The 12,198-nt window shown below is 39.3% G+C and overlaps 1 protein-coding gene across 1 annotated transcript in view; it reads right to left on the bottom strand.

Annotated features, from left to right (window-relative positions):
- DNAH11 (dynein axonemal heavy chain 11) overlaps positions 1 to 12,198 on the bottom strand; it is a 333,679-nt gene that overhangs the window by 206,316 nt on the left and 115,165 nt on the right. The window contains exons 29-30 of the mRNA XM_059933975.1: positions 8,901 to 9,050; positions 5,592 to 5,825 (exon numbers count right to left, since the gene is read on the bottom strand). Coding sequence (XP_059789958.1) covers positions 5,592 to 5,825; positions 8,901 to 9,050 — 384 coding nt within the window. The remainder of the gene's footprint in view (positions 1 to 5,591; positions 5,826 to 8,900; positions 9,051 to 12,198) is intronic.

Genomic DNA, 12,198 nt, shown 5'->3' with positions numbered 1-12,198 from the left:
CAATTATCTAAAAATAAATCTAGCAAGAAATGTACAAGACCTCTGCATTGAAACCTACAGAAAACACCATTCAGAGAAATTAAAGAAACCATTGGAACAGGGCTCTATTTACGAGGTACCTATCTTTAAATTTAAACTTTCTTACCATTTCTATTATTTCTGTGGTTACTGGTCTACTCAAGTTTTCCACCTCATTTTGAATTAATCTTAGAAACAGTGTTCATAGAAAATTATCCATTTAATTTAGATTTTCAACTTAAATATTAGTATAATATCACATGTAGTGTTGTACAGTCTTCTAAAAAAAATCTCTTTCTCATAAAAGAGATTTTTCTTTTCTCTATCCCTTTGTTGTTTCTGCTGTCTCCTCTGAACTGCAAATCTTTGTCAGTGTTTGATCTGTTCAAAGAACCAACGCTTGAGTTAATGGATCAGACTGGACTCATGGCCTATATGGGTAACAAATCTCTTTTTCTGTTACCTCCACTTATTGTGGGGATCTTGAGTTACTTCAGGATCTGTTTTGCTTTTTTCTCTAGAACAGGAACTGGCAGACTACAGGTAATGAGCCAAATATGGCCCACCACCTGTTTTTATAAATTAAGTTTGATTGGAACTCAGCATGCCCATTCATTTAAAAATTGCCTATGGCTTCTTTCCTACTCCAACAGCAGAGAGGAGTGGTTGTGAAAGAGATTACAAAGCCCATAAAGACTAAAATATTTACTATTCCATCCTGCACAGAAAAAGTTGTCCAACCCAAGATCTACAGTCAAGACACAGTCATGGCAGAAGTCCTCAATAAATGTCTCACTTTGTTTATGAAGTATTTCTCAGGCCTTATATCCTGGGGACAAACACTCTCACTGATAATCCTTGGGATGTACAGGAGGCAGGACTGGTTCCAACTGTTCACCTCTTATACATTCATTACTTATCACTGAGCATGGACCATAAGCCCCACATGTTTTTTTACCTTTACTGAATCTCAGTTTGTAATTTCTCTGGAATTTCACTGGGATAAAGTAGGCTTATCATGGCAATAGCTTCTTCTTTTTAATATGTTTGGACTGTGATTTTCTCTGCTCTTAGTCATTTATCAGTTTGATTCCATCTGTTATCAACTTCTAGGCATTCCTCAAATTATCTGGTCCAGTATTTCCAGGTACAATATGACTTCTTTTCATATACCTCATCTTTCAGTATAATTTTTGATGCGTTAAAGTAACCAGGTTGGGCCCAAGATGGAGTCGCTCACGTTACCCACATCAGCAAACCAAAAGGTAACTGTTTCTATGTTGGGCTCTCCCAGAAAAAGCAGGCTTAGGTCAACCAAGCAGTGTTTGCCTGCTCAGCACACGTTACCTGACCTGGCTCTAAGGCTTCCCTTTGCTCCTTACAAGGAAAGTAACCCTGCTTTAATTAATTAGCAAATGCCCCTTCCTTGTTCCTGTTTACTTTGGTCTATAAAAATCTCTCGTCTCCTACAGCTCTCTGGAGCTCCTTTCCATCTGCAGACTGAATGTTGCCTGATTGATGAATCACTGAATAAAAGCCTACTAGGTCAGTAAATTGCCTGTGGAAAAATTTTCTTTTAACAGATGAGAGGGGCGGTAGAGAATATGTGCTCTACTCATCATCTTGTAGCTTCCTGCTATTAACAAGCATGAGCCTATCAGATCACAAATTTCTATAAAGACAAAAACAAACAAAAAACTCATTTCCAATATACACTGTGTAACTGCAGCCTTCACAGGCTTCCCTATTTGGGTCAAAGGGTCAGGGCGAGATAAGAACACTATCAACACGGTATGCAATTGTTTTTGAAAAATTTCTCAATGATTAAAAATGAGGCCAAAAACTGACCCTAAGTAGGGAAATGAGAGTTTCTTTCTTATACATATAATATTTCTGAATATTTGTGGTCAGAAAGGATAAATAGTTAAATAAGAAAAGCTTTATATTGTTTATTGTGAGTCTTATTAAAAGTACCCTAGGCAATGTCCCAGCACACTAGTAATTAATATTTTGAATCCAAAATGCTTCCATCTCTTTTTCGCTGATTTGCACACAGCTCAATGATAAAGGAAGAATGGAAAAACATTCTTATCAGATCCCAAGCCTAACCAAATACTTTTGCCAGGGAACGCTCAAATTTGAGAAATTATATTTTATTTGTTTTACTTTCAAAGACTCTGGCAAGGCAGGGATATATATTCAAAATGCAGTATTTTTGCCTTTAATCCCAACACTATCTAACATGCAATTACAATATGTCTGGGGGGAAATAAAGTTTAAAATAATTATCTTCGTTTACCTCACTACAATTTGGAACTGAGAACTAAGGAAATAAATTACTTGTTCAGGTAGATTGTCAGTTACAGCCAACTCTGATTTCAGTTTTGAAATTAAGCTATTTTAAAGGACTGAAGTTCACCTTAAAAACTGCTCACAGTATTAGCAAGAGTAGTTTTAATTAAAAACAAACTCCAGCAGATGGTTACCTCCATTTTTAAAGAGCGAAAACGAATGGGGTTTCAATTTAGATTGAAATGCACACACTTCTCATGAACCAAACTGAAGCTTTAACAATATTCAAATGTTAGCTGCTCTGGTGTGCATACTAGTAACAGTGGCAACATTGAAATGCTGTATTGAAGGCATCTGTTGGCTGGTCTGTCAAACATTTCAATTCATGCTGGAAGTGTTTCATAATTAAGCACGTAAATGCTGTCTTCATAAACCACCCTCTTTGTCTACTTCTCATCTAACACAAAAAAGAAGCATTATTATAACTCAAACAAAATGGAAAACTTTAAAACTATTTTAAAGGAGAAAAAAGCTAAATTTTCTTAATTAGCTGAATAAGCTAAAGCTACTGGAATATAAATAACTTTAGCTCTAAGAATAAAAAGGATCAACCCTTACATTTAGGTCTTTAATCCATTTTGAGTTTATTTTTGTGTATGGTGTTAGGGAGTGTCCTAATTTCATTCTTTTACATGTAGCTGTCCAGTTTTCCCAGCAGCACTAATTGAAGAGGCTGTCTTTTCTCCATTGTATATTCTTGCCTCCTTTATCAAAAATAAGGTGACCATATGTACGTGGGTTTATCTCTGGGCTTTCTAACCTGTTCCATAAGAACCTAGGGGCAGGACAGGAATAAAGATGCAGACGTAGAGAATGGACTTGAGGACATGGGGAGGGGGAAGGGTAAGCTGGGACAAAGTGAGAGAGTGGCATGGACATATATACACTACCAAATGTACAACAGATAGTGGGAAGCAGCTGCATAGCACAGGGAGATCAGCTCGGTGCTTTGTGACCACCTAGAGGGGTGGGATAGGGAGGGTGGGAGGGAGAAGCAAGATGGAGGAGATATGGGGATATATGTACACATAGAGCTGATTCACTTTGTTATAAAGCAGAAACTAACATGCCATTGTAAAGCAATTATACTCCAATAAAGATGTTAAAAAAAAAAGAATCAACCCAATGTTGATGACAGGGGAGGCAATAGACAATTCTCATGCACTGATACTGGGAAGGTAAACTTGGCATGATGTTTTGAAGGCTTAAGAAGGTATAGCCTCTGACCTAGCAATTCTACATCTAGAAGTTTATCCTGAAGAAATAAAGAAAAATATGTGCAACATGGATGTAAACACAAAGCTGTTCACTACAGTATTATTATTGAGAGCCAAAAATAAAAACAACCTAAATAGCAGTAATAATAACAACAGGCAGTCTTACAACATATTGGGTTAAACTGAATGGACAATTCCTTTATTAACACAGAGGATATTTGAGTAAAACGAAACACATCCACATGCAAAGTACACAGCCAAACATGAGAGAGGGGGAAAGAGAGAGGGGGAAGGAAGAAAGGGAAAGGGTTGGGGGAGAGTGGGTGATAGTCCCTAATGCCAAGGATGTGCATCCAAGTTAGAGCAGTAGAATGAGGTTAACAGGCTAATGCCACAGCAGGCGAAAGGAGAATTTGAGTAGAGACCCAAACATCGGAGACTGAAGTTTAAATTGCCCACGTGGCAACACAACATTTCTGTTCTCTGCCTCTTATACTCCCTGAGCAAGGCAGGGAGTTAGAATTGAGATGCTGACATAAAGCCAAGATCCTCAGAGTATTACACAGTCCAATACAAGGTTCTAGAAAAACTCTACCCACCAACTCAGAGAAGCAAGAAGAAAGCTTGAAACATCTTGGGGCTTTGGATAGGAAAAATGTCCTCTAAAAGAAATCAAAATCTCAGGCCTAAGCCATGTGAAGCTATGGCATCCAAAATGACCCTGCCACTATGATCGGTAAATCCCAGGCTGAGTAATTAACCACAAAATTAATCCAGAACTCACAAAACCTGTAGAAACCTGGAGGAAACAAGGAGAAAAACATGTAGGGACATCTGCTCAGTGTAGAACACACAGAATTCCTCCAGAAAAAAAAAGCCAACCTAAAGATAACCTTTAAAAATAAACATACAGGGCTTCCCTGGTGGCGCAGTGGTTGAGAATCTGCCTGCCAATGCAGGGGACACGGGTTCGAGCCCTGGTCTGGGAAGATCCCACATGCCGCGGAGGAACTAAGCCCGTGAGCCACAACTACTGAGCCTGCGCGCCTGGAGCCTGTGCCCCGCAACAAGAGAGGCCAGGACAGTGAAAGGCCTGCGCACAGCGATGAAGAGAGGTCCCTGCTTGCTGCAACTAGAGAAAGCCCTCGCACAGAAACAAAGACCCAACACAGCCAAAAATAAATAAATAAATTTATAGAAAAAAAAACATACAAATAAGTTCAAATTAAAAAAAAACAGCCCCAAAAGAACAGAACAACCTAAATAAGACTATTAATGAGATAGAAGAATAAAAACCATAATGAAGATATGTCATTATAAAACTGATTTTTAAAGAACCACAAAGAACTTTGGGAAATTGAGATATAGTAACTGAAATTAAACTTATGAAATGGGTATGTATTAATGAAAGTCTTTAGAGGTAAAGATGACTGACATCTGCAACTTCCTTTGAAAGTGTAATTGGAGAGTCTTACATAGGAGGAAAAAACTATGTACAGTATCTAGGTGTGGGTGGTATACTGGATCCTTGGGAGATAATGGACAAGGATGGATGTTTTTTATTGGTTTGTTTTATTTATTTTTTATTGAAGTATGGCTGATTTACAATGTTGTGTTAATTTCTGCTGTACAGCAAAGTGACCCAGCCATACATATATATATATATATATATATATATATATATATATACACATTCTTTTTTATATTCTTTTCCATTATGGTTTATTTCAGGATATTGAATAGGATATTGAATATAGTTCCCTGTGCTATACAGTAGGACCTTGTTGTTTAAGGATGGATGTTTTTTAAACCCATGTAGAAAACAAGAAGAACAACACCACCAAACTACAAAATGGAAAGCTAAACAAATGATTGCTAAAATCTTCCTAGCATCATACCTTGAACACAGAAGACACTCTATAAAACAAGAATGAATGAATGAATGAATGAAGCTTACCTCTTCAAGTCCCTTTAAATCTCAAAATCATAAATCTTATAAAATACCTGTTTTTTATGGAAATCCTTTAGGGCCGTTTCGTAGCCTTCCTCTAGCCTACTGAAGGCTATTCCTACATCCGTAGTCCACCAGATTTGTGAGCTAGTTAGTGCGACTTGAGCCGGGAAATCAAAAATCCACAATTCCCTGGCTTTGTCCTCATAGGCTGCGATGGCTTCTGTGATAGAACGTCGCACTGTCTCTTGCATGGTCTGTTCCAGCTGCAGAAGCCACGTTTCCACCTTTTGAAGCAAATGGAAGTGTTGTAATACAGGCTTAATTATGGAAAAGGGATTATTCCATCCTCTCACAGGCTTGAAGGCTACACAGAGAGGGAGGCCTCAGGTGGATTTATTTTAAACCCCTGTACTAGAAGGATAACTCAAACGAGCCAGTGAACTACTGATTAATGAAGTCTTTCCTACTTGAACCTGGCTTCTGCCGGGATACTGCTCATCTTATTTCACCTACCAGCTGGCTGATAAAATTCCACATCCTAAACAGACAAGGTGTTCTCCATTATTCATTTTTCAGATTTGAAGACCTGATGGTTCTAGACCAAGATCCCCTCTGATAACACACAGTGTTTTGAGAAACCAAGCATCACAGCCAATATGCTAGAGTAAAATTCTAGAGATTTGGAAATAATAGGAAATTGATTTTTTAAACTGAAGTACAGTTGATTTACAATGTTGTGTTAGTTTTAGGTATACAGCAAAGGGATTCAGTTATACATATATTCTTTTTCAGAATTTTTTCCATTATGGGTTATTACAAGATATTGAACATAGCTCCCTGTGCTATACAGTAGGTCCTTGTTGTTTATCTGTTTTATATATAGCAGTGTGTATCCGTTACTCCCAAACTCCTAATTTATCCCTCAGTCCCCTTTCCCCTTTGGTAACCATAAATTTGCTTTCTATGTCTGTGAGTCTAAGAAAGTGATTTTTAAAATGTATCTTTTGATAATTTTTAAATCTACTAAAGATTCCACCCTCAAATCTACATAGTTCCTAGTCTTAAGCCAAAGTGTTTTCAGCAAGTATCTTAATTATATTCCCTACTGGCTCTCATCCTCACACTTGTCATAAATTAGACAGCAGGAGAGTATGAGAGATAGGACAACTGCCGACTTGTGAAAATCTTTCTTAAAAAAATTCATTTGAAGTTTATTTTGCTCCCGCAAATATATTTCTGCCAGTTTTCCATCCTATTCAAATATGCTTTGTTATATTTAACCATATATCTGTTTCTTTGGGATGATATTATATAACAAAAAGGATACCTATACCATTTGCAAATAATTGATCATATCAATAAAAAATAACTATAATAAATAAATTCCAAGGACTATATAAGATCCTGAAGATTATACAACTGATTTCTTTCCCCGCCTCTGTGAAGATGACACAGCATTCATTCCTACAACCTCTTTCTCTGGAGAACTGGGAAGGAGCAGTACGTGGTCAGTGAGCTGACAGCCTTCCCTATTGGAAGAAAAAGGGAAGAACCATCCCCAACACCCTAAAAGACTTCTCTCCTGGCTTCCTAGCTGGGCTTTATTCAGATGCCTGAAAGCAGGTGACCTAATCACTACTGTAGTCACTCCGCACAACTCTTAATGTCACCAAGCAGCAAGCTCCTTTAGTAAATCGGTATCATTTGATCATATCCCAGATACTCTGGGATCCATGTCCTCAGTATGGCCACCTGTTCTCAAGAACTCTCCAGTCCATCTGGGAAGACCAAACACACATACAAGGTGACACATCAACCCGTGTTCAGAGACTATGCCACCAACGGCAACTCAGCTCAATATAATTTGAGAACTAAGCCCTGATGAGGTGCTTGCTTGATCTCCCATTTCTTGGTCTTTCATCAGCTTCTGTCCGACCCTCTATAACAAGAATTATCACTTCCCATTATCACTAATTATGTGAATATCCATTTATTCAGTAAGCTTAAGAGGTCCCCAAGGAGAGGTGCCATGTCTTTTTCTTTTCTGTATCTCCAAAAGCCAAACCCAGCAGCTGGTACATAGTAGGTATTCAATAAACACCTGTCGAATAAAACGCAAAGAGCCCAAACTGGGAGGAACCAATCATAAAAGTGTGGGGGGAAGAGGGGGGGAGGACCTAAAGTAAAAGCATCTTTTTATAAAACAGGCAATTAGAGGGTAAATGTGCTACATGCCCAAAAGTCTCTAGCATAAGTTGCTTATATATAAAATAAGATAGAGCACTGTGAAAACTTTCAGTACCAAGGGTTCCTGCTACTGACACCCACATCTATGGTTGGACTGTCCTCCTCCTGGGCACTATGCCAATCAGCTAGCAGTCTGCCGGGGGGAGGCAGACAGCAACACACTTTTGTCAAGATAGTTTATGGTGATTTTTTCTAATCATTGTAATAATATCCTAAAGAGCCCCAGAGATCACAAATACACTTTAATCAAAGTATTCCACCATCTGCTTCCCCTGCATTTGGCAGGATTTTTCTGGTACAATATTAAAAAGCAACAGAGAGGAATAAAGAAAACCCTTGTAAAAAAAAGGTTGCCATCACATTTCTGCAAGGGACCCTTTAAGGAACCCCCTGCCTCAACCTAAACTGTTCTGTAATAGAGGCTACTGTCTCAGTTACCCTGTGGATTAACTCAAGCTATATAAGCATCGTAGTAAAAAGATGCAATTCCTCTGAATCATCTGAAAACACCAAGAGCTGCTTCCTAAATCGTTAAGAGCCATTCTTACAGATAACTGTTAAGAATATGTTTGAGGTGTTTGGCTGTGAGAGAAGAGAGTATGTTAACTGTCTGTGCACACGGTAATTAGTGTACATGACATTAGCTTAGCGGACTCAATCAACTTTATTTACGAGCAGCCATTTACAACACCCATGTCAGAATCCTGAACCACAGCCTCTTTAGAACGTGCTTCATTGCAAGGTGCTGCTTCACCCTAACCCTTCCCTGTACTCTGAGCACGGGTGAAAACAATATGCTCTGTAGGAGATTCAGTCACTGGGTGGCATTTGCTACTAATTCTGGGGTTTACTCGTTCAGTCTGTGACAGTCCCTCCCGTCTGGCTCAACTGTGAGCAAGCCTGAGCTCCTGCAGGGTGCTGAAGCCTGATAATCAGAGTGGGAAGCACGGCAAAGGAGCCCTCTGTCACACCGGACACAGGTAAACGGGAATCTCTGAGCACAAAACTAACCGGAGCCTCATTTGACATGAGTTGATTTTTTCTTGTTCAACTTTTAAAAATTATCCCCCCAATACTTCTCTGGCATAGAGAACCTCATAAGCAAATCTTACATGGCCTATGCATTCACACTCAGCTGGGAATGGCACATATTCCTTTTCTTTGCTGTACATTCCAACGGCCCTGTGCGCGGAAACATCCTGATGGTCTTCAAACTGCAGATCTACAATGCTGTCAAAGAGTTTGGAAAGGTGGTGTGTAACCTAAGACAAGATAATAAGAAGAGATAAGAGCATTTCTTACTGGATATGTATTCTGGTAATCTACAGATGTGGCTAAATGAATTCACAAAACTGTCTTTATATTGTTACAGAGATGCCTCAAGATGTTTTTCTTCCAAATAAAAATCTCTTCTTCAATTCCAGAGTTTGAAATGACCCAGACGGAGAAGTGGCCAGGCACTCCGATCACATCATCAGGTGTTGGGAGGTGAATACTTAGCCTGCTAGGTTATCTATTCCCTCCTTAAAGGCTGGAGACTTACCATCTTCTCTATCTGTACCATATTCCTGTAGCAATCATCCTGCTGGGAATTTTGTGGTCAGGTTATTAAAATTCAGACATGGTATTTTACTTACACCATAAAAGACCTTATATTGTTTAAAAACAAAAAGCTGTGTTAAAATATTTGAAACGAAAATGTAAATTAGATACAGTCTTATTCTTGGGTCAGGTCCTATGTTATTGTGCACTTGTTTTGCTATTTACATGAGCCCCAGAGCATATTTGTTACATAAGAAAGGTGAATGGAATTCCCCCATTTTCACTGACAAAGAAATTGAAGGTACAGTATTAGGTGACTTCATCAAGTTGACACTGCTAAGAATAAGTGGCAGTTAGATCTTAAACCTCCAAGTCCAAGCCACATCTACAAAGTTCAAACTCTTCGAGCATCATAACCTTTTACATCCTAAGTTGTGGGATCTCCAAAAGAACCCCCAGTAAATAGCATACTGAACCCTGTGCAGGTTCTGGACTCCTTGAAAAATAAAACCAAGTTAAAAAGACAAAGAGCAGCACGTGTTCTGCTAGAGGCCAGTTCAGAGATGAAAGCCCAACTGGCCTCCAAACAGAACACAAGAATCAATAAGACTTATCCATCTGGTCATATCAGCACAGACCGGGACCGGCCTCTCCACCCAGCAGGACTGGCAAGGAGGAAAGGAGAGGAGTTCTGCAGGCTATCAGTCAGGCAAGCCGCTCTACCTCCCCCTGGGGTGGACGAACAAAGGGCGGAGTGAACCACAGGAAGTGTCAGGAATGGGAACAAGCGCTCCCCCCTTACACTTGGCAAAACTACTGCAAAACCTGAGAAGTGGGAAACAGTTTGGTGATTCCTCAAAAAGTTCACTATAAACTTGTCATAGGACCCAGTAATTCCACTCCTAGATATATACCCCAAATTATTGAAAACATGTACTCAAATACTTGTACAAAAGTTCAGAGCAGTATTATTCACAGCAGCCAAAAGGTGGAACCAACCTAAATGTCCACTGATGGATGAATGGACACATTCTCCATTGTGGCATATCCATACAATGGAATATTGTTCAACCATCAAAAAGAAGGAACTACTGGTACACTCTACAACATGGATGAACCCTGAAAACATCATGCTACGTGAAAGAAGCCAGTCACAAAAGATCATATAGTGTATGATTCCATGTACATGAAATGGCCACAATAGGTAAATCCACAGAAACAGAAAGCAGACTGATGGCTAGTAGGAGACAGGGGGACGAGGGAATGCACGATGACTTCTTAATGGGCATGAGGTTTTATTGTGGGGTGATGAAAATATTTTGGAACTAGATAGAAGTGATGGACGCACAACATTGTGAACAGACAAAATGCCAATGAATCATACACTTTAAAATGGCTAATTTTATGTTACCTGAATTTCACCTCAATAAAAAAAAAAAATAATAAAAGGTGCTGATAACCAGAAGACAGTGTCAAGCTATAGAACATTTCCCAGTACATAGCATTAAAGCCACCTCTGCAATGACTTTTTCCTGAAATACAGTTTAACTGGACTTGATAACTATCCCAATAGCAGCTTCTACAAACAACAGCAACCTGTCTAAATTTCCCATATGAAAAGACCAATACCAATATTGGTAGGGAGGGCTTCCCTGGTGGCGCAGTGGTTGAGAATCCGCCTGCTAATGCAGGGGGCACGGGTTCGAGCACTCGTCTGGGAAGATCCCACATGCCCCGGAGCAACTAGGCCCGTGAGCCACAACTACTGAGCCTGCGCGTCTGGAGCCTGTGCTCCGCAACGAGAGAGGCCGCGACAGTGAGAGGCCCGCGCACCGCGATGAAGAGTGGCCCCCACTTGCCGCAACTAGAGGAAGCCCTCGCACAGAAACGAAGACCCAACACAGCCAAAAATAAATTAATTAATAAATTAATTTTAAAAAATATATATTGGTAGGGAACTCCTTAAGGGTGATTTAATCTTTGAAGCTTTTAGCCTTAACATTTTTGCTGTATTCACAGTTTGGGTACTGAAGAAAATCACAGCAGAGAATCTTCCGACTTTAAAATAGATGAGTTTTTGAGACTCTCACTTTCAGTGTAGACAGAGTGGTAGCTGATGATCACTGCTTGGGTTATCACAGTCTCCCACATCCCTGTACATAACCCACAGGACATGAAACACAGAAAGTATCTCCACTCCTCTAACAACTCGCTGTCACAGCTGAAGCGGCCAGGAAGTGCACAGATGTTTAATGGCTTCTACTGTGTAATGGGCCTAGTCAGGTACAAATAATAGTCAGGTACAAAGCTGCGGGATAAATGAGACCTCAACCATGAGACACCCTCACACATCATTGCTTTTGTGAGGAAAGCATTTCAAAAGAACTCCTAGTCCTCTAGTCACTCAGTGTGTGACCAGGAAATGCAAACCCCACGGCTTGATGTTCTCCCATGACTTATACCTGGCGTGTTGGAAGTTGGATATTTTCCTATTCTGCCTTCCATTTAGAGCTTCTGAGAGAAAAGGACCATTTTTTTAAACTAACAAGGATGCTGTTGACCTCAGATTTGTTCCATTTCTAATGATATCCCTTTGTACCTGTTAACACAAAATTAAAATTCCTTTTTCCTAGTCTGGTCTTTGGAAAGACTTATTTTACAGTTTAAAAAATACATAAAAACTAATGCCTCAGAGCCCCCCTCTTTGTACCACACTAAAGAAACAGAATGGATTTGAACACTGCAAACCATGAAATTCAATAATTTCGTTGTATCTTGAGTAGGTTTCTAAAAGGTTAGCAACAAAAATTGAAATGCTGTTCCACTGGGTTTTTTTTAATTTTTTTTTTTTAAATTTATTTATTTTTA

Source organism: Balaenoptera ricei, chromosome 9 (genome assembly GCF_028023285.1).
Source record: "Balaenoptera ricei isolate mBalRic1 chromosome 9, mBalRic1.hap2, whole genome shotgun sequence".
NCBI lineage: Eukaryota > Metazoa > Chordata > Mammalia > Artiodactyla > Balaenopteridae > Balaenoptera > Balaenoptera ricei.
This window is presented reverse-complemented; position numbering and strand designations above follow the sequence as displayed.